Source organism: Maylandia zebra, linkage group LG11 (assembly GCF_041146795.1).
Source record: "Maylandia zebra isolate NMK-2024a linkage group LG11, Mzebra_GT3a, whole genome shotgun sequence".
Taxonomy (NCBI): Eukaryota; Metazoa; Chordata; class Actinopteri; order Cichliformes; family Cichlidae; genus Maylandia; species Maylandia zebra.
This window is the reverse complement of record NC_135177.1, coordinates 28,569,904-28,595,514: the sequence shown is the minus strand read 5'-3', so window position 1 is coordinate 28,595,514 and position 25,611 is coordinate 28,569,904. Positions and strand designations below refer to the sequence as shown.

General features: G+C 42.0%; 1 protein-coding gene across 2 annotated transcripts in view; it reads right to left on the bottom strand.

Annotated features, from left to right (window-relative positions):
• The window catches only part of ago3a (argonaute RISC catalytic component 3a), a 39,078-nt gene extending 13,650 nt beyond the window's left edge, over positions 1-25,428 (bottom strand). The window contains exons 1-11 of one of the 2 annotated variants that reach the window (XM_004551030.5): positions 24,666-25,428; positions 10,526-10,697; positions 10,044-10,164; positions 9,636-9,844; positions 8,326-8,462; positions 4,258-4,392; positions 4,068-4,155; positions 3,346-3,493; positions 3,052-3,171; positions 1,268-1,411; positions 343-476 (exon numbers count right to left, since the gene is read on the bottom strand). In XM_004551030.5, coding sequence (XP_004551087.1) covers positions 343-476; positions 1,268-1,411; positions 3,052-3,171; positions 3,346-3,493; positions 4,068-4,155; positions 4,258-4,392; positions 8,326-8,462; positions 9,636-9,844; positions 10,044-10,164; positions 10,526-10,697; positions 24,666-24,684 — 1,427 coding nt within the window. In that variant the 5' untranslated portion in view covers positions 24,685-25,428. The remainder of the gene's footprint in view (positions 1-342; positions 477-1,267; positions 1,412-3,051; positions 3,172-3,345; positions 3,494-4,067; positions 4,156-4,257; positions 4,393-8,325; positions 8,463-9,635; positions 9,845-10,043; positions 10,165-10,525; positions 10,698-24,665) is intronic. The other variant, XM_004551031.5, reaches the window with a different exon arrangement.
• Positions 25,429-25,611: the final 183 nt, after the last annotated feature.

Below are 25,611 nucleotides of genomic sequence, written 5' to 3'. Positions count from 1 at the left end.
TTGTGTGTTAAAAGGTGCTGCCGTTCTTTTAACTTTTGCTAGCTCATACACACATATATATATATATATATACACACACACACACACACACCAACAGAATCAGAAATTAGGGTGTATGTTTTAGTTAATTTTGGAAGATTTAAACCATTTTTCAAAACAAACTTAAGTATTTTAATGAGAAAGGCAAAAAAAGACATGATTTAGAAATGTTTATGATGACATATTATAAATATACTGCACGGTGATGTGATTGAGCGTCACCACCATATTCACAGTGAGACAAAAGAACCTACAAAGGAGACCACTGGGATGAGAAAAAAAAATATTAGCACAGGATCTCACTTGAGGATTTCTTCTCGACACTGCCTCTGTGTGGCGAAGCAGGCAATGGCCCACATCTTGATCTCTACCCCGGTGTGGAACTGCTTTCCCCTCATGTCCCACACGCCATGGCTGGGCGTGGCTACAGTGCGGTTCTGAAACAACACTACAATCTCAGGCGATGTATTTGCGATTATGCAGAAAAACACTCACATTCACGCTCCTCATACAGACTCAACAACCACATACAGGTAAACGCAGTTTCGGAAAATCCACACAGTCCAAACGCACCCATGACCCACACCAAACTTGTACATAAATTCACATTTTGACAAACACAGACTACATAAAAACAAGCTTTTTTGTAAAATGTAACTTTTAAAATCTTAACTTGAAATCTTACTGCAAAGCCATTTGCACTGTGTGCTGCAGACTGTAGCATTTAAGATGTAATTTACTGTGTGCATAACATTTAGTAAAGTGTGTATTTCTGTGTCAAAGGTTTCATTATTACATTACAGTTGGTGCTTTCCTCCAAGATAAACAGAAAGATGTTAATCAACATTGAGGTTCAAGCTCAATAAGCCGCTTCTACACTTTAGCATTAGCAATGTTGTTTGCTCCGTATCCAATGTACTTGAGGAGCGATCCAATCATGAATTGGGTGATCTTTTGGATTCAAAATAATCTTTGTTGCAAATGATTAAAAAGTTAAAATGTCCAATTGACCGCCTCAACATCGTGAACTTATTAAACGTTTCTAAAAATTGAAATAAAAGGCTGCACTACTGAGACTGAACCACAAAGACCAAAAACGGTGACATCATGGAGCACACACAGAAGCCAGTGGGTTAATTCCCCCATAGAGAAAGTGGAGTAAAGGCTGCAGAAGGGGAGAGCGTGTCAGACAAACAGAGAGAATGGGCGTGATTTAAAGGAAGGGTACCATAAAGTGCTCTGTGCTCACCCTGCCGCCGTACTGCAGCATGGGGGCGGGTAGCACTCGCCCCGTCACGTGGGCCATCTCGTCACGCACTTTGAACTGGAACTCCTGCACAAAAGGGTCTGCCTCATAGTTGGCACTGCGCACCTGGAAGCAAAGAGTAGTAAAATTAGGCAGGGTCAGGCTAAGGTAACTTTTGACAGCATGACTAAAAGCCACCGCAGTGCTGTGAGGGTGTGCTATAGAGACAATCATTCTCCCAAAGTTTCTGCTGCTGCTCGCACACTTATGGGGGGTTTTGCAAATTAAAAGTAACCTTTGAAAAATCTGCAATTAAAATGACATATTTTTCTCTCGCCTTTAAATGATTAACACATCACCACCACTCTGCCTGAAGATGACTGAAAACAAAGGGGATACACAGATCTGTGTGAAGTAACAAAATCTGATTGCCTTTAAAGCTCAGTGTTTAAACCTTATACTCAATGTGTTAATATAAAAACAAGTGTTAAACACACTAGGCTATCCACAACCAACCTCGAAGAGCTGGTTGTGAGGAAGAGCCGTAACAAAGTTAGTCTTAAAGTGCTCATATGACGCTGATGCAAAAGGAAAAAAAAGACTAAATGAAAATTACTGACATGCCACAAAATGTCAAATGTCAGCACTTCTGTCCAGAACAGGACCCATGACCACAATAACCAAAAGTATTACAGGATCCATTATGTAGTTCTGACAAACACAGATTATCTGCTTGTTTTGTGCTCCTGCAACATTCAATCTGTTATTCCAACCACCGTGTTCTTTCAGTTACGAGAAATGTTGCGTATAATGAAAATGCCGGCGCAGTGACATCGACAATAATTTCCTGTGGGCAAACGTGGCCATTTTGCTCCACAGTCAACAGATAGCAAGACAGGGTTTAATAAGGTGAGGGCAGGTATTACATGTGTGCTGCTGATCTGACCGTGGCCAGAGGGAGTCACTACATAGTTTGTCATCCTCTCTCTAAACAGCATGCCGCAGACACTATAGTAGCTCCACATTAAAGCTATTAAGATTACAACATTTTGTTGAGCCTGCAGTGACCAGATGTGATATAGAAACGTGTAGACCTGCCTCTGCTCACAATATAAAATGAGAATGTAGTCGAGGAGCTTATAAGACCCGTAATTTAACACAAAAAGTGAACGGTACAGCAACCAAGTATCAACAAGCCTAACAATGCACCCAGTCACCCCTGACCCCCAAAAGAGGCTCTTACTTTTGACCTCTACTCTAAACTCAACCACTGGGAATGCATTCTTGAAGCACTACAGAGGGATGAAATGCTCTGCTGGTTTAATTTTAACAGCAGTAAACATAAATACATCAGCAATACATGCAGCAGTATTACTAATAATATGCTACTGAATGAAATTTCAAGCTACCGTTGCCTGATAAACCGATACAAAATGTGTTAAATTATATCACTAAAATATATTAATATTATTATTTAATAATAATGTAGTGTGTGTTGGGTGGGGGGAGGGGGGGATAAACTGTAAGAATAAAACTAAAAATTCAAAATCTAGAACTTCCTTCACATTTTTCCAAGGTTGTCCAGTGGGCCAGATTGGAGCCTTTGCCAGGCCAATTCTGGCCCGTGGGCCTTATGTTTGACACCCCTCTTCTCTACTGAACAGACAATTCTTAAAACACAGCCCTTTATTGTAATTTCCTATATTCAAACCGTGTGCATGTAGAAGACAGGAGAGCCGTATTCAGAGGGCATTTCCAGAACTCACCAGCCTGCTGATCTCCTCCTGTCTGTCAGGTGCAGAGCGAGCTGTGGCTTTGATCATAGTGGAGGTCTGATTATCTGTCAGCTTCTTGATGCACCGTTGACCAGCTACAATATTACACACCTGCAAGGAAACAAAAGCAAATAAGAGGCTTTCCTTTTTTCTTCCCCCCCGGGCAAACCGGAGCTTTTTCCTTCAGCTGCTCTGGGAGCTGCCCACCAGACCATCATGCTTGATTTAATAGTTACTGTCGGACCCCCCCATAACTGAGTGGAAATGCAGCTTCTTTTCTCTCACCTCTAGGGGCAGGTAGGTGTGCTTTTGCTCCTGGCCCACCTGTAGACAGGGTAAATGTGGATATTTGAGCTGCAGGTTGTACTTCTCCCTGAAGTACTGGGCTACAGTACGCTCTACAGTCTGCCCATTCTCCAGCTGCAGAGGGAACCTGCAGAGAGGAGAGTTTTTGTCAAGAGCAATGCAAATGTTAATTGATGTGAGCTATGTCAAGCGCCCCGCGCATTATTTCGCTATTAATTTGCTTAATGTGCAAGTGACAGACAGAAGGTCATCCCTCTGCAAATGCAAAGCTATTCAACTGCTAAAAGTCTTAACATATTTTTTTTATTTGTTTTTAAATAGATATTTGGTTTATTGTCAGTTTCAGGATGAAAGAAATGGCTTAGGGAAGTAAGCAATAACTACCAAGCTTAGATCCACATGTGTTTTTGTCGGGCTTAAACTGACAAATCACTCTTTCTGAGATAATTTCCCTTTTAAAAAAAATAATCAAACTGTAGTCATGGCACAGAGAGCAGTTCAGTCCCGACACTGCAGCCACACAGCTGCCTCACGAAGGGATGACTAACATCGAGCGCATGGTTGTCGGATGAGTCAGCCATTATCTGGTTTCTTTGGTAGTGATTCGGTGAACACATCCTCTGGTTTCCCCTGCCTTCATCTCACTCGCACACTGTTCGCAGTGGCTCCTATTCCCTTGCCCGCCCCAGAGGCTGACTCACGTTTGATGGCTGGCAGGTCGACGGGTCACGTTGCAGACGCGGTACTTCCTCCGCATGGTTCCACAGTGCGTCACCTCCACCTTTAAACCTGGTGAATAATACAAAGTGTTACCATTAAGTATTTGCTTTTGTATGAAGAGCTGTGATTCGTGGAGTCCCAGTTTAATCCGATTTGAACTCAACTCGTCACCTTTGATTTCTTTGGTGAATTTGACCCTGTGCGAGTCTGTGAGAGGCCGAGGCTGCTCGTCGATGTTGTGAATATCCAGCACTTCACACATGAACTGGATCACTGGCTGGGCTTTGTAGAAGGCTGTGGCAGACACTGCAAAGGCAAAAAAAGCAAAACAACTAGTGTCATTTAGGAACAACAAAAAAAAAGAAAAAAAAAAAAATGAATATGACGCACTGCAAACAATATCTAACTGAAAGAGAGAGAAAGAGAAAAAAGTTATATCCAGTCAAAAATCATGTTTTGTTTATTACTGGACAGGAATCAACATCAGAAAAAATAAAAGGCTGTCCAATCAACAGAAAGAACATTTAGCATTACTTTCTTTTTCTTTGCCAATTTCCCTTTTCAAGTTCGTCTTCTGGTGCACCCATGGAAAACATCCAGTACAGCCACCATTTTTACAGCGATTTCGAAAGTTTCATGACGTCAAGAAAAGCTCATCATCTGCACCGAATTTCCTCTAAGGTGACAAAATGACACCAGCGTTCAAATTCACTTTCAATTTGATGAAGAGAAAGAAGTCACAGGAAACCAAATTTTGTGAGTAGAACAAGTGGTGACACTTCTGCCTTTTCAGTGCACAGTTAGCAGGCAGTGGAGGTATGTGCCAATGGGACACTCGCAGCACTTCCCAAAGAAATTGTTTTCAAGTAGAGATAAGAATAAAAAAATAAATAAAAGCTTAAGTCAAAACCTGACAGTAAAGGACCAAAATCACCATATAAAGACCAGCTGAGCTATAACAGCAAAGACTCCAAAAGGAACAAAGTGTATTCCTGATGTTCATTCAAAATGTGCATGGTAACCACACAGCGCAGGAAGCATGATTCATGCAGAAGGGGATGTGGAGGCTACCTTGCATTAGCACCTTGTGTATAAGCACATAAAAGTAGCTGTGAGATGAGAGAGAGGGGGAAACAAAAAAAGAACAGGTATGACAAAACTAAAAGCCAGATCAAAGGAAACCCAAAAATGGACACGGGGAGATGGAGAAGTGCAGCGGTGAGGATGAGAATCTTGAGAAGTAATCTAGTGATGCGTTGTCATCAACATCGTCTCTGAAAACACTAAAAACGCACATCTATGACGCTTAGCTTACCTTCCCACGCATTCTGTTTTCATTATCTATGCGCAGAAGTGTCTGAGTCACCGAAGTAAAAGAAAACTTTTAAAAAAATCTCACTGCTCTGCAATTAAAATAATTTCATTTACACTCACTGGCTACTTCATTAAATACACTTTGCTTGTATCGGGTTGGACCCTCTTTTTGCCTCAGAACTGACTTAATTCTTCACAGCACTGATTCAACAAGGTGCTGGAAACATTCATCAGTGATTGTGGTCCATTTTTACATGATGGCATCAAACAGTTGCTGCCGAGTCGTTGGTTCCACATCCATGATGCGAATCTCCTACTGCTCTATTGGATTGAGATATACGTGAACTCATCGTCATGTTCAAGAGACCAATTTGAGATGATCTGAGATTTGTGAGATGGCATGCTATTCTGCTGGAAGCAGCCATCAGAAGTATACTGTGGTGATTGACATGGTCAGCATCAATACTCCTGTAGTCCAAGAAAATATCCCCCACACGATTACATCACCTGCAGCAGCCTGAACCAAGGATTTATGGCAGGACAGATCCATTCCTTCATGTTGTTTTCACCAAATTCTGACCCTACCTCCATTCATGGGGTAGGGTCAAAATTCTGCTGCTGTAGCTCATCTACTTTAAGATTCTATGTGTTGTGTCTTCACAGGTGCTCTTCTGCATACAGAGTAGCTATTTGAGTCATTTGATTTGAAGCAGTTTGTAAATGCTCCATTGATGTCAGACTACACTCAAAGTTACTTAAATAACATTTGTTTCTTATTCTAATGCTCATTTTGAACCGCAGCAGGTCGTTCTGACCACGACTAAAGTAGTTGCTGACATGTATTTGGCCAATTAGATTTTTAACATTAAAGACCAATTGAATAGGTGTACTTAATGAAGTAGCTGTTGAGAGTACTTACACGCACAAAATGCAGACTGTGGGAGGTAGTGTTAGTTTCCTTCGTGCTTGGCTATTTAAGGCAGGCTTACTACTTTGCTTTACAAATATACAATGCAGCATGTGAATGGTTTGCAAAGAGTCGGAGTTCTAGTTTGCTGATGAAGAGCAGACAAGACACTTCAGGTGGCCAAGTGTTCTGTACAAGAGGCCAAAGAAGACAAAAAAAAAAAATCAGAGAGCAGCAGAGATGCTCCAAAAGAGACAGCGGCTTCAAGGACTTAGAACTAAACAAAAGCTGTCTCAAGGAAACGCTCCACACAGCTACCCTCCTGACCCCAGAAACACCCACTAGTCTCATATATGTAGGCACAACAGCACAAGCACACACATACATGCTTCTCTCCGTCTCCACAGCAACAAACTAGTCAGTTCCCATCCAGCCAAGAACCCACTTTCCTCCGTGTTCCTTAGGCGCTCTCTCGCTCACACTCACACACTCTCTTATCAGCAGCCCTGCCAGACACAATCTCCACAAGCCTCCTGCGGTGTGCATATGGCAGGACACATTCTCTGCCATCCCCTCTGCCACATATTTTTCCACAAATAACAACAGATTGAAATTGTAGTGCATTGTCTCGTGTTATGTTTCTCTACTGATAGGAAGCTCAAGCTAGAGCCAATTATTGATTTCGATTTTCAACAGTTCTACTCATTTCCAAACAACCCACATTTAGCCAACAGAATTAACTCGACGCTAACAAATCGAATCGGTTTTCCGGTGACTGAACATAAAACAGCAGGAGTTTCGAGGTTGGTTGCGTGACAACACAAGAGCAAAAAGCTCATCTTTAAGGCTATGTTCACACTGCAGGTCTTAATGCTCAAATCCGATGTTTTTGTCTGCTCGTTCACACTACAAATAAAATGTGACAGCAAACGCGCTCTAGTGTGAACCCTCAAAGCGGCCCGCATGCGCAAAAGAAGGCGTCACACACAACGCACTCTGTTTAGACCAGACCAAAAAATATTGTTTGACTGATGGCCCTTAATATAAAGACTTGTTCCTGACTTTACGTTTCCCAATTTTGCTTTAAGTTATAAAGTTATTTTGTTATTTACATATGGCCTAATAATGATCCTTATTGCAGTTTTAGAGAGGAGCGGTGCTTCAAAGGATAGTTGCAGATTTCTGTCAGAATCTGCAGATCATACAGTACAAATAAAATGTTAACGTTTCTCCAATGTTGTCTTCCCAACAGTTTCACTAACATCTACACTGGATGGCCAGGAAACATTCACGATGTCTTCTCCGGCGCTGATAATTGGCGTCTGTCTTGTGTCAGTGACGTAAAAGATGGATTTAATGCGACATGACCATTCAAACAGCAGTCGCTTTCTGAAACATCAGATATGTATCGGATTCAGTACCACATACTAAAGTGACTCAGATGGGATTTTAAAATATCAGATTTGTGCGGTTCACACGGTCATACCATGATCGGATATGGGTCGCATAGGGTCCAAAAAGTCGGATTTGATGCGCTTTCGCCTGCAGTGTGAACGTGGCCTAAGTTTCTCTTTAGACTACAGAAGGTATTCATGAAAACATTAGGCCCTCAGTACAGCATGAAGTGAGCCTGCCAGACCCCATCATTGCTATTGAAACAAATAAAGTTTGACATGCATCTATTAAGAAGCATGTCAAAGTTTTGTCCAATAAAGTCATTACATTTCTTCAAATAAAAAGTGGAAAGATCATGTGCAAAAACTCTATAAAAACTGTAACATGGAGACTTGATATTATAATCCAGCTTCCCCAGCTGCAAAAGTGAAACGGCAAAATTGATTTGTGACTGTAAACAACCAAAAACTGAATTACAAAGAAGAGGCTGTGGGTGTTGGGCATTTTTCAATATTTAGTAATATGAGGAATATGGACTTTACTCTTTTGTTTTTGAGTCAAGAATTAAAAAAAAAAAAAAAAAAAAAATGATGGCAAGGAAAACACTGGGTTTTTGTTCTTACCGTCAATGTTTAGCATCATCTTCCACATGGCAGGGCGCACAGATTGGTGGAAACCAAACCAAACTTCCCTCCCACCTCCCAGAGGATGGTCGTAGCCTTCTGGAGCAGAGAAGAAGGATCGGCCCACTGGAGTGTACCTAGATGCAGAAAACGGGGAATTATAAGTTTGATATTAAAGGGAACCCAATCATACTCATTTCCAGCTCCACAATTTTTTTCTGGGCTCTAGTAGAGTAGCTCTATATATGACTAACAGTATATAAATCTGCAGCTTGATGCAGACTGACCGTGTCTGTAAGGAGGTGTTTTAGCAATTCTCCCTTTAAGCCACCTGTTAATCAAGCCAGCTTTCTTCTGATTGGCTGACAGTTGCAAACAGAAGATTAGAAAAGTAAGTGACTGAGGCCAATGCTGTGTACCTGAGATAGCAATATTAAGATATCCCCTCTCAATTACATCATCAAGAGTCCTAAAGCAGAGCATTTAGAGCAGCCTGAATTTTTGGCTCATATGGATTAGCATACCATGATCTCACGGCTATGCCTGAAAAACAAAAGGTCAAATAGGAGCAAAAGAAATCTGTGTTGAAGATGAAGGAAAAAGTAAAATTAGCTTGAATTGAGAATGTAGGTTAATATGAATTTATGCGGAGTCACATTCAGCTGCTGTTCAATATGGCCTGAAAGTACATCAGCGAGATGAGAGGGTGGTAACATTGCCCGGACCCATTAACCTCCTATTACCCGTCCAAAAAGACTCATTATGTATTGTATATAGGTCTCATTTGTCTTTGCAAATCCTACATTTGCAATGTGTCAAAATGCCAATGTAATACCGGGCTGCCAGAACCTGTGAGCACAGCTAAATGAAAGGTGTCGATATTACCACTTTTTAATAATGCTTTGAAAAAGGTTTTCATTACAGCTCTGGCAATATTGTGTTCAACTGTGCTTTTGCTGAGCCTTAGGGAAGCGATACTGAATGAAAGGTGGTAAGGTGCTTGTGAGCGACCGTGTCAGCCGTGTTTGATTTCCGCTGGGATCGGAGTGCTGATATTAGTGCTACTAGGACAAAATAAATACATTGTATTTGCTATGAGTATCTCAGGGATTGGATTTTACAATGTCTGTGTTTGGTGACTGAAGATGAAGCTAAAGAAAGTACAGAAGGTAAAAGTAAATTAAGGATGAAAACGTTCCTAATTTAAGTTCATTCCATAACTTTATCTGCCAGTTATCTTACATGGTATTATAAGGAAATCATTCAAGAAAAAAACAAAAAACAAAACATGACAGCAATAAGCAGCTCACTTCATGGAGGGCAAGTTTCGCAGTACTACGTCCACTGCGTGTACAGGGTTGGTGCTGATAGGCTTGTCCAGCTCAAGGGGTTCAGGCATGCTGCGGCCAGTCAGCACCTCGTGGAGCATGTGCCAGCTGACGAGAGACACGAACTTAATGGAAACTTTGAAGGGCCGATCTTTCCCTCCCTCTCCTGGGAGAGTGACATCCAGGTCCACCTGTGGGCCAAAACAAAAGGAGTGCAGACAGATTGATGCTCTGAACATCGTCTACGTTCTTTAACAACCGCAGGGATGCATCGTTTCTCACTTAAGGTGATAATGAGCAGCTGAGATTGTGTGTCTGAGTACATTCAGTTTGCACTGAAGAAAAAGGAGCGTTTGTCTCCTTTGTGTCTGTGTCTTTTCTGCAGCTCACCCCCGTGGGTGCCACAGGCAGTGGGTTGGCTGTGTACAAACTCCTCTTTCCATCGTAGACTGGCCTGCGATCCCCAAAGATTGTCACCTTGAAGTGCTGCACCATAGAGTCAACCACCTCCCTGCACAAGATGAACACAAAGGATTTGCAGTTGTTCTGTCTCTTGTAAAAAGTGCATGCCGACAGAAGTAACAGGCACAACTTTACACTGTGTGCTGTGAGCTCTCCACTGGACAGAAGCGGCAGTTGGCAGCTATAAGCCAGGCTAAAAAAGCTAGCATTAGATTTTGCTTTCATCCCGTGCCCCTCCTGTACAACACAAACAATATCTTCTGTGTACAACAACTTCAGGTACGCTCTGGCAAGTGCTAGGTCACTTCAAGCTGCTCAATATTTCATGATGGATTAGAACGAGAAATGTAGCTAATGTAAATATTGCATGTGAGAGGTTTTCCAGAAAGCAGCCAGTGAATCAATCTTACCTGTTGACTCGCCGTGGGCACTTGTCAGGCTTGATGTCCACCTCGTAGAGGTAGACATCCATCTTGGGGATCTCCACCTGGAAGCAGTTGGCCAGCAGCTTGATTGGCTTCCCCATGGTGCCATAGCCAGGCCGCCGAGGCATGGAGAACAGGGACTGGGCCCCAACGGCTCCTGAGGGGGGGTAAATTAAAAGATGATGTGAGGTTGATACACATCCTGGAACTTTTAGCATTTTCAGACCTTTAGTTTATCTTCAGTAAAGTCTAAAAGGTGATTAGATTTAGCAATATACTCCTTAGAAGATATTACATTATTTGCTTGGAGTTTCATTTTTGACACAAGCAATTATTTATTCATTTAAAAAAGAAAGAAAGAAAGAAGATGCACGATGAATTAAAAGGTACTTTTATGTTTTTTAATAAACAAACATGCTACACTCAGTGAAACCACATCTAACACTTAGAACTTAATCCTGCATACAGAGGAAAGTCTAGAGATGATGCAGATACGCAGGGAAACATCTAGTAAAGAAATAGTAATGACTGTGTACTGAATACTGTCATACTTTAAAAAAAAAAAAAAGAGTGAGAAAAACCCACAGACATGTAAGCTCTTTGACATGTGCTTCATGACACATCGACTCACAATGAAACATGTGTCCGCCTCATTTTAACTATATACAGAATCTGAATGAGGAGGTGCATGAGTCACCAGATGAAATACTCTTGATGACCAACATATTCAATGATGCAAGACAACAGCTTCTATCATAAGAAATCTCTCATCCAAATAACAACAAACAACAGAAAGACCGCGAAGAAAAAGAAAATAAACAAACTCAATGTTGTGACTTCACATCCCTCCGACATGACTGTCGTCACATTTCAGATGACTTTTAACAGGATCTGCCAACTCAAGGAGGAGCAGGAAAAAACAATGATTCAACTTTCTCCTGGAACTACAACAGCACCGCGCAATATTAATGAAGGCTAGTTGTGTAGCACTAAGAGAACGAAAAACACGTGTCGGGCAGTTGACCTGTGTGCGACACAGATCACACATTTGGTCTTAAGAGAACATGCGCACACCAACACCAAGACCATGAGATGTCTTTGACATGAGTCACTTTGATCCAGAAACGGAGCGTTCTGTTCAACTTAATGCACCACGCTCATGTCAGGGCTATTTCTGGCTCTGCTGAGGCTTGCCTTCACACGGCCCAAACGATTATGCTGATGTGCCAATGCACTGTTTGGATTCAACTTATAATGCCACAGTTCACTAGGATATTGTTATACAAGAGACACTTTTACACAAAAACTCCAGAGAGACTCGCTTTATGCATGCCTCTTCACAACCACTTTTTTCAGTTTTCAATGCCTGGGGCTCTGCCCCCAATGTGTCACTGAAACATGAGTCATATTACGTTTGTGATTCATTGCACATTTCTGACATCTGTGGGTGATACTGGGGTTGAGGGCCCAGCTGAAGGGAAGTTCATAAAAACCTCTCCACAACAGAAACAGAAACCTTCTGTGACGAATCAGCAGACAACGTGAGCTTGTTTATTTACAGTCGGGCTTTGGAAGCTGGTGCTCTCTGCCCTGCTCAATTTTTCAGTTGCTCCCCTGGTGGGCTCTGGAGTGAAGGCTAACAGGGTTGATGGAGGGTAAAGGCCACTTGTTTGAAATCGCTGCTGGGGTAAAATGCTGAAAAAGAGAAGTCTGGAATTCCTGTCGTGGTCGTCTCTCCCACACAAAACTATGTGCACACGTACTTTGTAATGGTAATTCCCTTGGGCCCCTTAGTGAAACTTGTGAGGTAAGCCTGATTTGAGACACACAGGCGAAACAGAAAAGAGGAGGAAGACATGCTGATCAGTCTGAATGAAAGCAAGAAAAGGTGTGTGCCAATTCCACAAATTCCAGTCCTTGATACAAACTTCCAGAAGCTCTTCATTAATAAGAACGCTTCTTTTTTGTTACGGTCCCAGTGAGGTTGGGAAGTATTAGAGGGGTGGGCAGGGAGTGGTAGGATTATAGTAGGCAGAGTTGGCTTTTTCTAGCTTTCATCTACCTCTGACTTCCATTCAGTGTGAGTCACAGAGCCACCACAGGCACAGAAACACATACTTGAGCATCCTGTTCCTGGATTATGCAGTGAGTGAATTACAGGAGCAATGATGGGGTCTTGCAGTGAATAAAAGAAAAAAGAAAGAAAAAAGAAACGAAGAAACAAAAACAAAAAAAGGCATACCACAGAGCAACAAGCTGTGGCATTGCACACACAGACACACACCCCTACCACTTACTTTTGTTTCGATATGAAAACCACACACGGATGTACAGTAATTTGTAGCTGTGGTTTTGCACCGGCATGCTGAAAGAAGGGCCTTATATTTCCCACGTTACACAATTAGTTACCATTTCTGGCATTTCGCACAAATGTCACATCTTCCTGAAACAAACGTTTAGTTCTTTGAAGCTAAACGTCCCATCAACCTGCCTCCTGCAGTCATGCCGTCGTGGCATCGAAACAAGTTGTGCCGCTGTAATCAAAACACCGGTCCCATCACTGTGGTATTTGGCTAGACGGCCTCTGCATTCTTTAGCTTCCTGTGAATCGCGATTATGGGCGAGTCTGTCACTTTTGCAAATGTTTTGAGATCATGTAATGGTGCATGCAAAGTGAAAATCTCCACAGAAACAATTCAAAAAACTTAAGTTTCCTTAAGCCCCAAACTTCTTGTGCACAGCAAAAAGAAACCAAAAGATTTTTTCCTTTTATATAATCTACTTAGATTTCTGCAGATGAATAAAACCTGCCAAAGTATGCATTTGCAGCGATTACTGCTTGCTGTGAACATAGATGGGACCTCACAACATTACGCGCATGGCAGGCACCATGCTGTGATGCTGAAAATTTACCAAGCATGGCACACAGATGTGTTTTTACAGCATTTTCCAAATAGCCACCCTGACCCCGATCATTCAGCAACAGGCCAAGTATCTCTCCCTGCATCTTTCTCTCCTGAAAGCTGCATCTCAGTTCCCTCCACAGACAGACATAACAAACGGAGTTATCGACAAAAGCAGGAACAAGAAGGCCTGAGAGGAAAGTTTAACTGAAGATGGTGGTGGAGTGACCGTGAGAGCAGTACAAATCTCACGCTTTGTTATAAAAAAAAAATTTAAAAACCACAGTACCAGTATAAAAGATTTAGAGGTAACTCTCAGCAAGACGTTCATGACAACTAAGTACTGATATTTTTATACGATGACTCAGACCTTGACAATCAAACCTTGGGGACACTTGGGGCTTGCTAGGTGTGTGGGAAGCTGTACAACCCACAACACGCAAGCGTGATACACTAATTTACAGTAACATCTATAGAGGAAAAAAACACGAAATGATAATCAAAATATGCAGAGGGCATTAAAGTCTTCGACTGCTGGCGGAGCGCCTGTTACAGTTTGCCTTTACAAACAGTGAAATCTGAACCACAGACGTGTACATCAAAACGGTTACCAAGTCTTTGTAGACTCAGCATCTGTAAGCGTTCGAGGAAACCTCCGCAAGTTGAAAAATACCACGCTGCATGTGTATTTGTGCACTTTTAGGTAATTACAGGAAGGACGTCTTAAACAGAAGAGAGTAGATGTAATCTATAAGTATGTTTTCCCCCAGGCTGTAATGTGCAAAGTAAAAGAGGGCAAAAAGTCAAAAAGTCAAAAAAATAATAATAATAATCTACGTTCATTCGTGTATTTAATTTTTTTGGTTGAGAAAAAAAAAAAAAAAAAAGGAAAAAAAAAAAAAAAAGGTTTTTAAGCCCTGGGATCAGTTATTTGTTTTAATTTTAGGGCAGTTATTTAAGACAATGAGTGTGCTAAAGACTGGATTTATTTGTATTTTTTCTCGCTAACATGGCTTCGTCTGGGTAACAAACCTGGATTCAAATCAACTGGAGCCTTTGTGTGCAGAGTTTCGCCGTGCTTCTGCGAGGGTTCTCTGTGGGTACTATGGCTTCCTCCCACAGTCATGCATGTCAGGTTATTCTTAGCAACACTAAATTGGCTCTAGGTGTGAATGTGAGAGTGACAGATTATAACCTGGACAGGTCACCAATCTACCTCTTGCCCTATGACAGGCATAGGCTCCGGCCCAACTGCAACCCTGAATTAGACAAACAGAAGAAAATGGATGGACTGCCATTTAAGAGGTTCTAAAATGTTGCCAAATCTTACAAAGCTCCATAATACAATTTTATTTATGTAGCGGCAAATCACAATCGTTGCCTCAAGGCACTTATATCGTAAGGTAAAGACGTTACAATGATAAAGTGAAAACCCCAAGATGACCCCCTATGAGCAAGCACTTGGCGACAGTGGCAAGAAAAAAAAAAACAACAACTGCCTTTTAGCAGAGAGAAACCTCTGGCTGAACCAGGCTCACGGAGTAGCAGCCATTCGCTGCGACCTATTTGGGATGAGGGGCCAGAGACAGGGCTGAGATGTTAGGCATCTCCACATTTAAGAGAAATACTAGTGGCCACCAGTGCTACCTCTCAACATCCTAATAGATATACCCATAGTATCAATTTGAAACTGCCGCATCACCTTGTTCAAGTTATCACAGTCACAAACTTCAGTGGCTACGTCGCTTGCCCACCCAGCACAGTGACGCCAATACCCCATCAGCCTGCAACGGCTGGGAGAGTAAAAAGTAATACAAGGCTTTTCAAAGTGAAAACCAAACACCTAACAAATGACAGTCCGTCCCACATCGAAGTAGCATTTTCTGTTAGCAACAGGCTCAATGACAAATGACCATTTCCATTTTTTCTGTGCTTGAAAAATTCAGAACCTGAATTAATCTACCGTAATTTCACTGATAGCAGATTTCTTCAATGACATAAGTTTTTAAATATTGTTTTGAAAGATTAACATTAACAAATGTGTCATCCACAATTTACACCATGTTTAAATATAATAAGTTCCAAAGACAGCTGTGAATCTTGACAGTTTAAGCTTTCAGAGAACATTTGCTTTATTTTTCATTTCTTTGCACACCAGACATTCTGCAACACAATTCATCTCTTGCATGTAAAGCACGCTGCATTCAGACGTCTTTATCGTTTATCATTATCATGTTTTAAATAGTTTTAACAGTTTCTCATTCATACTTCTTTAACATCTTCACTTTAGCACTATGTGGCACTTGTAATGTGTAGTCACGTCGAACACTGAATCTTGGTCACAGTGACAATTTCCATGTTTGTTTTACATGAGAGTGAAGAAAACAGGACGATTGCTTAAACCGATTCTGCCAACATTATGTGGGGTTCATGTGTAAAATTGGCTTATGTGAAATGTTGCTACAACTTAAGCTAATCTTCCAATTAACACAGATCGACTAATCAAGATTAAACCTGGTTTTTTTGGTTCCATTTCCTCTGAATTTAGACCTATTTAAGAGCTTATTAAAGATTACAGTGAGCATTTCTCTGAACGTGTTTAATTTGTTCCCAACTCAGCTCACGCAAAAGCACTTCTGCCTCCTTTTACATCGTCACATCATGATGAAATAAATAAGAATCCACACGCAGTCATTGATATTAAATTAGATGCCTTAGTGGCTTCTTTGTATTACTAGAAAACCTTTGGCAAAGACAAGTGAAGATATTTGGTTTTATTAATTGTAAACAACCCTACTGAGCCATCAGTGCCACACTGCTCTGCAGTGGTGCACATGGAATAAGATACAAGTAAACATTATATCACAAACCAATAATTGAGATGCCTTTCTTAGAGTATGAATATTTTCAAGAAACATCTCAGCAATGTGAACTCATTTCACTCCGCTGCTTTGCAACACCACACAGTCACACTGTACACAGTGGGCTCAGAGCCAGAATAACTAGCTGGTGAGAAGCTCGGCTGACATCCAGTCCTTGCTAACTCCCTCAGCCACATCCCCCAGTACACAAACGTCCACGCTACTAACGAGTGCACATGTCCACACACCAACACACACACACACACACACACACACACACACACACACACACACACACACAATACAGCTGTTGTGTTTCTAATCCGGAGAGGCCAGCGCTGTGGGAACAGGGAGAGTGCTCCGTGGCCAGGCACAATGGCGTCAGTCCCAACACCCAGATCCTAGAAACACACACACACACACACACAAACACACACACTCAGACATACGCAGAAAGACTGACAGCAAGGATTGATGCACACCATTCACAGCCAGACTCCTCCCTTCTTCTTCCACCCTCATCAATCTCAAGAGTGTTGCATTTGGCACCCAAGGGAGTCGCTGCCACTCTCTACCACGGATAGACACCAACAAGATGCCACATACTGACAGGCTGACGAGTCCCTGATCAGACACGAGAACAAACTGAAGCAGAACGTGAGCTAAAGAGTGGATGTTAAAGTAATTTATTAATTAAAGTAATTATTACAAGAATGCAATGGATTTCAATCATTACTACCAACTTTTTTTTTTTTTTTTTTTTTTTTTTTAAAAATCACTCAATCCATCCATCTTCTTCTGCTTATCCAATTCAGGATCATTGGAGTGCTGGAGCCTATTCAAGCTGTCACAGGTGAAAGGCAAGGTACACCCTCGCATTCACAAATGCAGATTAAAATTCAAACTTGCAAAGAACAAACCATACACAAATATACTCCAGACACATCACTTCCTCTGCAAACAGTCAGTAATAAAATCTGAGGGTTTTTTTCTGGAAATCACGGACGCAAAATCTTCCAGGTAAAAGAGGAATGAGACCATCCAGTTCATTATCAGCGCACAGTTTACGAGCCTGACTGTGTGGAGGAATAAAATGAAGCGACTGGAGTTTATCCAGAGCTTTTCTAATCTGACCACTCAAAGCAGGTTACACTACAAGCCACATTTTGCCTTTTCGCAGAGATTCACACTGCACTTAAGTGCTCAATCCACCTTGCATTCAAGCTGACAACTAATTTAGAATAAGCTACCATGCATGTTTTGGAAGTCAGAGTAAAAGGCTAAATAGACCAGCACTTACATAGCACTTTTCTACTCCAAGCATTAAAGCCAATACATGTTATGTTCATCAATTCACACATAAATACAGTGCTCTTAAAAAATAAATAAATAAAAATAAAATGTAACCATCAAGAACGTGCTCACACTTCAGTGGATGCACTGGGCATTGCGTATCTTACCCAAGAACACTTTGAATTGCAAACTAGAAGGGCAAGTAAGCCAGGGATTGAACCACCAACTGCCTGATCAGTGAATGACCTGCTCTACCAGATCTCCAGGCATTTCTTTGTGGAGCCTGAATTTTCTCCCTGTGCCTGAAAGCTCAACAAAGAAAGACAAGGAGATCAGGAGGTTCACGTGGATAACTGTGAATTCACAATTAACGCTGAACAATGTACACCAACCAACCGCGTTTAAGCCACTTCCCTAACATAGTAACGGTTCCTCTTGTATCTTCAAAACAGCTTTGACCTCAAGAGATACTGTATTCTGTGGTGGCTGGGACATTGTTGGTGGATGTAGCTCAAGTTTGTTCAAGCTAAACTCAGGGAAACTCAATTAAATTGGGATCTCGAGAATTTGAAGGGAGAGTGGGTGCCAATGCCTTGTTGGTAAGAGTGTGCAACAGTGTTTAGTTGGGTGTTATGTGCCAAAGTAACGTCCACGTGAATGCCAAGACTGAAGGTTTCCCTCCAGAATATCAAGATGTACAGGTTTTAGGGTAACATATGCTGCCATCTACGTGACGCATTTTTTCCAAGAAAAATCAGCAAGAAAATACCAAACTACATAATTTGCATACCAAGTATGTGCAGAGAAAGAGTTTCCGTGCCAAACTGGCCTGGCTGGTGTTCAGAAAGGTCACAGACTGATAACATTCACCAACTATGAAACTGAAAGAGAGGGGGAAAACTAAAAAAAAATCAATACATAAACACGAAGGCCCAAAATTATTAAGCAACAATTAAAAATTTACCTTCAAAACTGTAACAACTGGTTTTGTTCCAAGAAGAGGTCAGGGTAAAGTACCCCTCACCCCTCAGGAATCATTTATTATGAGAAAATTCTTCTGACTCACTGGCATTAGGCCGTCTTACTGACTCAGCTTACGCATATTTTATACATACATTTATTCATATGTAGATAGATGTGTGTACTTACACACAAAAAGTCCTAGCTGTGTTAAAATGACCGGGAGAATTTATTCAGGCAGGCTAAATGGGGCTTTCCGTTTTACTAGTCCAGGCTGAGTGGAAAAGTGGATGGAGCAATCTAATAGCTTAACTACAACCGAAACAGAGCAACACTTGATGTTGTGTTAAAGTGTTAATAAGAACCGGCTTACATTAAAAGTTTGTTTTAAAACTGGACTTTAATAAATAATAGTTAATATAATTAGAGCTAAAGGTTTTGAATTATTTACACAGTTAACACCTTGATACAACCGAGACAAATGAAATAAGCATCAACGTATCGTTTAGCCTCTGGCCATGTACGCTTTTCCTTTAGTCTAATTTCCCACATTTATACAAAGAGAGTTCAAAATGGCTGTTTAAAGTCTTCAGCTTAACGTTTTAGATCTACTAAATACATGTCTGAGGCCAAAGGCCAACAATCAGAAATGACTGACTTCTGATCGTACTGAAAAATTGATGTAGTCCTCTAACATATCAGCAGAAGGTAGAAATGAAGGGAATCACTGGCCTCTTAAATGACTCCCTCTGGTTCTGCTGAATTATTCTGTCATTACATCACCTGAGAAGCATTTAAATCAACCTCCTCTTTTCCAAACAAATGCACCTCTACCTTATGTGACTGCCTATTGACAGCTCTCTTGTCAATGCCGAATGGAATAATAATGAAGATAGTCTGCTGGAACTGATTAACCAATATACTTCTGTTTTTTCTCCAGTGAGCTCAAAAACAAAGCACACAGACACATTTCCCTATCTCAGTCACCACCCGCCCCCTTCTTCCTCTCCATATCACCCCCCCAAAGAAAAATGAGACCCTTAGAGCTCCCCCCAAAAACAGATCTCAGGAAGGGGGGGGGGGGGGGGAGGGGGAAGGTGGAGGTGGAAAAGAGGGCAAGGTGACACATCACAGACCTCTAGCTTTTCACAAAATGCACACCCACTAGCTGCAAGCCCAAAACATGTGTCATACAGAGTTGCCGCCCAGTATACTACTGCAACACATGACTAACACTTTTTCAATGAAAATAAGAGGACCACAGCATTTAAGGGATGATGTTAAAATGGTTCTGATAGCTTATTTATCAGATTTTATTTTGGGAAACGCAACAATAAAAGGCAAGAGTACAGCAACCTTTATTCTCCTCAGTTGAGGAATGAACAGACCAAAAACAGACCTAGCTTCCGGGTTGCAAAAATGAAGCAGAAGTGCCTTAAACCAGTGTTTTATCTGAATGCCACCAGATGGAAACAGCTATGGCTACAAAAAGACCTTCTGTCCTGTAGAAGCACATGGAAAAAAAGTCATTTGCATTGACCTCTAAACATTTTCCTCCTGAGTTTATGGTCTCAGTCAAATTAAACCTATTTTATAAATCTTTTAACAGTCAGATCTAAGCCTCCTCGTCGCATCTATTTTCTGTAACCAAGACAGCAGCGGTGGCGACGCTCAACTCCGTTAAAATGTTCCAACAACAGCCAACACTTACCATTTCCATATTACATTAAGAGATTATATTCTGTTTAAAATAAAGAAAGATGTTTTTAGGAAGCTTTGGTCAATAAAACAACAACAACAGAAAAAAAAAAAAATCCCTACAAAACAACTAAAAAGCAATGCTAAATTGCATTCTCCATAGAAACCAGCAACAATATACCAATGTTAACATTATGGGTGGCTGGGGTTTTAGACGGGGACTGCCTATTGTCAGCAGGCTGCTTGAATGAACTGAGCATTATGAGGAGAGACTGCAAATCAAGTACTAAGCCCTCCCTCAAAGCCGACCCCACTGTCTGCTGAAAATCCACAGAGAATCAACGTACAAGGAGAATGACAGGGAAGGCAGAGTTTCCCACTGGGGCACAGAGAAGGATACAGAAGCAGTAACCCGGGAGGGAATGGGGGTGGTAACTGTGTGAACTTAAAGAAAAAAAGAAAAGAAAAAGAGCGGGAAACGAACGCACGAGTGTGAGAAAAACAAGTGGGGAACGAAACGAAGAGAACAAAAGCAAGACGGTGGTGCGACAAACAAACACTCATTTTCCAGAGTCGTTCTTCATTAAACTAGTTCATGTCCCATTAATGTGTTAATGGACAGTAAAACCCACTTCCAAGGATGCCTTTCATGTGAAGCTGACTCATCTCCAGCCAGCTCAAATCCCACCTGCTTACTCGGTGTAGTGTGTCAGCTGGAAGGTGGGGGAGCCCCCCCTGCTGTACTGTACGTGCCGTCTCATTGTCTTCCAGTAAATCTTTCAATATGCCCAGTATGTTTATATATACAGTTGTTTCCACTAAAGCTGTTCAAGGAATCAATCTTTAATTTCAAACTCTACTTTTGCAGTTATTAAAGCGAGAAAACCAAGATAAACCCATTACCATGCTCTATTTTGCAGGGCAGTAACTCTCTTGATTTCCTATTCAGCACATCTTCCCCCCCCTGTAGTTTTGACCTTTTCATAAAGACTATCTATTTTTGTGGCAGGATTACTTCAGTCCACGAAGATCTATTTCTTTAGTTTTTCACTTGACTTAAAGGTAATTCATTTCATTGAACGCAAGTTTCTTCTTGAGATAATTTCCCCCCATAAGCGAGCAGCCCTATGAGCAACAAGTCTTTAGGATTTTCAGAATGACAGACTTAATCATTTTGCTCTCCTCGAGCTGTAACACCTTCATATGAGGGGTTTTCCTGAATGGGCGTCGTTAATGCACTCCGCTGAGCCTGATCAGCCCCTACACAATAAAGGCCATTACTTTTATAATAATACAAAGGTTAGAAAGATTCAGAGTTTTCTGCATTTCCTCATAAAATGTTTTACAGTCAGAAGCAGGTTATGTTTATTTGCAAACAAATGTTTTAATCTCACAGAGAAACTAACGTAGGCTTTGGAGATCTATTTGAGAGCGTCAACATTTCCAAGTTTATAGCCAGAGAGTTGCTTTTTAAATTTCTGATGCAGCTGGCACCGAATTCCACAAATTGATGAGTTTACTGTGCAAATTCTGGCATGTAGCTCAGGAGGTCGAGAAGTCATCCACTAATTGGAAGGTTGGTGGTTCAATCCCTGGCTGCTCCAGTCTGCGTGCCTAAGTATCCTTGGACAAGATACTGACCTGATCCCGAGTGTGAATGGGTGAATGAGGTATGTTGTTCTGAGTGCTCCAGTAGAAAAAAAAGAAAAAAGGGCTATATAACAACCGGTCCATGTACTTCATAAGATTAATTAATATTTCTTTCTCTAGAGAAGGGTCAGAATAAATCTGGGGAACCGTCAAGTTGGATCACACTGGCTAATGCAGGTAAACAGACCAAACAGCTGGACAGCCTTTTTCTCAGCTGTTCCCTTTACGGGACACCAGAGCGGATCATCTGCCTACATCTCCCCCTCACCCTCTTTCACCACATGAGCTGTCGTTGTGGTCTTCCTCTTTTCATCTTGACTTTCACCTCACTCTTCCACACCCTTTTTCCTTCTTTCAGCATCCCTCCTGACTAGGATACTACTACACACTACATAATGTTGTTAAAAATCAGCAACACAGTGGAAATTACTGAGATCAGGTTAATGCTACCTTCATAGAAGTTGATCTAGCATTAAGCATGAGAAGAAAGATGACGGCTGGAAGTGACAGGTGTCATATTTGCGGATTTTGTTGTTGTTTTTTTAATATATTAATCCCATTTGAAGCAGACTGAACTGCTATTTTCAATTTGCTGCGAGCAAAATTTAGGTGCAAAGCAATGTGTTTGATGTGATTATTTCCTTCTGTGCCAACAGTTACGTGAGAGATTGGTGACTGGAGAACAAACAAGAGGGTGCACAACAAATCACAGCACTAAAGCAACGTATTTCCCAAAATACCCACCGCTTATTTAAAGGCTCTCTTGTATAGCGCCACACAAGAAAAACCTCCATCATACTGATGCATTTTAAATATAATCTGTGAAACATCTGAGCTAGGTATTAACAGCTCCACATGGATATCATAGTACGGGAAGATGTTGGTGTTGCGGTTTGATGTCTCGGTTTCAGATGTGTCACACCCCCAGTGCCACTGAAACCTTCAAATCTCTGCGTTCTGCGTGTCAAAAGAATACAGATTACTTTAAATACGAGTCCTATATAACTGTGCCCGTGATTTGAACATTATCACTAGTTCTGGCTTAAAAACTCAGCCATAAAGTAATATTACTTCAATAACAAGTGAGAAAGTGTTTGGGGACACGCTGTGGAGTTAACACATCAAAATGGATTTGATTTATTTAAAACTTAAAAGCCTTCTACTCATTACACCCTTGGTGCTAAGCTCTCCAGAGCCATGATTTCCTTACCACATAAGCTGCTGCTCAGACCAGTTCTGGAGAGAAGAGTCGCTATCAGTTTCTAATTCAGCAGGCAATCCATTCGCATTTTCACACCACTCTCCAAGCCACTGACTAACTGACTGACGGAAGACCCTCTTTCAATTATTCACCCAGACAGAGCTGACTGCAGCCGTCAGTGATATGGGATTGTGAACCAGTATGAAGACCAATAATATTAATACCCTGAAGCCTCAAACCTGCACATTAAAACTACCTCTGTTTATTTGTTTGTATTAATGCATTAATGCTTTCCAAAGTGAAAGCATGAAGCACGCTCTTTAATGCACTTAATGTTAGGCTGGCTAGCAGTATGCTCTGCATGAAATTGCAAATCGGCTAACTTTTCTTCTTTTGGGGAAGAGGCAGATTAAACATCCTGTTTAACTGGGAGATAACAAGCTAGTCATTTGGCCTGTGAGAACACGCCAAGTTTATTCTAGTTCAAAGGGCACACTGTGCATACACGTTTTACTCTACTGTAGGTGCTCGGTTACTAGGAAAACACCTTGTGGTCCCTTCTACTAGCAATGCTGGGAAGTGTCCCACCTGAGAGGAGCTGAGATGATAATGAGACATTAGGCAGCAGAGAGGGATCTCCTCTGAAGAGGAGGAGGTGGGCAGTGAACCAACTGCTGTATCATGTGTCAGTGGCTGATCAAGAGTACCTAGCATTCAGTTTATGGTCACATAAGTGGAAAGCTTCCGTTACAGATGAGACAAAGGCCAGGTGGTTCAGACAGTTTAACTGCCACTAAGACCAAGAGAAAGAGCCTGGATGCAGCCAGGTGACAGCATGCATCTCCGGCGACATTCAAAAGTGTGCAATGTTACATAAGGTCACAGATAAAAATGTGTTATAACACAGTTTTCTAGTCTTTAAGGCCAATTTAAAACAATTATCTCTGGCTCAACAGCCATAACTGAAGTTTGGCAACTCCCTCATTAGGAAAGGTTAAAAATGTTTTAGTATACACAAATATGGGGCATGACAAAGCACATCTTTTAGATCGTAGATGCAGGAAGAGGATGCCGCTCCTAAAATATGCCGAGGTCAGTTTGGGGTCAGTTGTTGACCAAGACCGGGGGGTGGAAGGCCAGGCCAGAGTTCACCCTCTGCCACAAGCCACACTGGATTTGAAGTCTTCTATAATGCAGAGACTCATCTTCAGCAGCTGTCCCCACATCTGACTGATGAGTTTGCGCTGAGATCTCTCCTCATCACCCGGCAGAGCTGTGTTATGGACAGGTCAGTATTTAACCTGTGAATACAGCCTGGTATGACTGGCGATTTTCAATGAAACCATTTCAACTGTGACGCATGTTTAGGCAAATTAACTGCAGGGCGGACAAAAAGAAAAACTCCCTGGTTACGGTTAAACGCCTTCGGCTGAAGAAAGCCCCACATCCCGATGTTTCATTTCACCGACGCTAGCTAATAATATTACGTTTCTCAGGAAACGCGACTCCTACGACTACCGTGAAGCACCAAACGAATCAGTAAGGACAGAATAAATTACCTGTAGTTCCGATTTCCATTCATGAGGTCAATGCCCGGTTCACTTCCCGGATCACAGTTGTCAAACGTTTGGGACTCTTCCTCCGTTCAATCCGGTGTCTCCTTCGGCTGTGCACCGCCTCTGCAGCGCTGAGTGGCCGAGGGTCCTGGTCTCTCTGTGTCCTGTCAAAGGAGAGGGGGGGGGGGCTCCGGCACGGTCACTTCGCCGGCCGAGGGTCTTCAGAGTCTCCACAAACCGCCGTTTGCACTCGGTCAACGTATCCAATCGGATTTCACTGCCACGGCGAAAGCTGCTGGCTGCTCAACGCGGCGCTGTGGCAGTGAAAACCTGCTAGTTAGCCAAGTTAACTCACTAGCCAGGCTCGAGTGGGGGGGGGGGACAGTGGTTTGAGGAGCTGTCAGGATATCATCACAGCGGGGTCACGGAGTCCAAATGAATCCCTACCGATATCTGATCATTAAAAGAGACGTCATAAATTCGTATCTACAGCAAAGCTAATGTCGGGAAAGCAACCCTAATTAGCTAGCTGACTAGCTAGGCTGTCGGAGAGTTGGAATTCTGTCAGACGACGGCTACTTTTCCTGCGTTAAAAACAGCTGCTGATACGGGCCCTTCTCCCGAGGGCCGTACACCCACGACGTCGTCCTCCGTAGTACGCGTTCAGCTGTCAACAGCGCGATGTATGCGCCGATAAGTGTCACGATCTCCAGTCTGGTTGACAGATCAACTCTGCAAGGCTTCGGCAAGCCAGCTAAATATGGTGAAGTTGCCTTTCTGACACCGACAGGAAGAGGTGGGCCCGTGTCACCAGACGTCAGACCGCCAGCTCCGCCCTCACCCAAAGGTAACCCCACCTTTTGAATGAATTACAGTTTGAGACTTAGGAGGTGCATTTTTTTCTTCATCCACCCATGCATTAATATCTAAGAATCATTAGTTAAGGTGG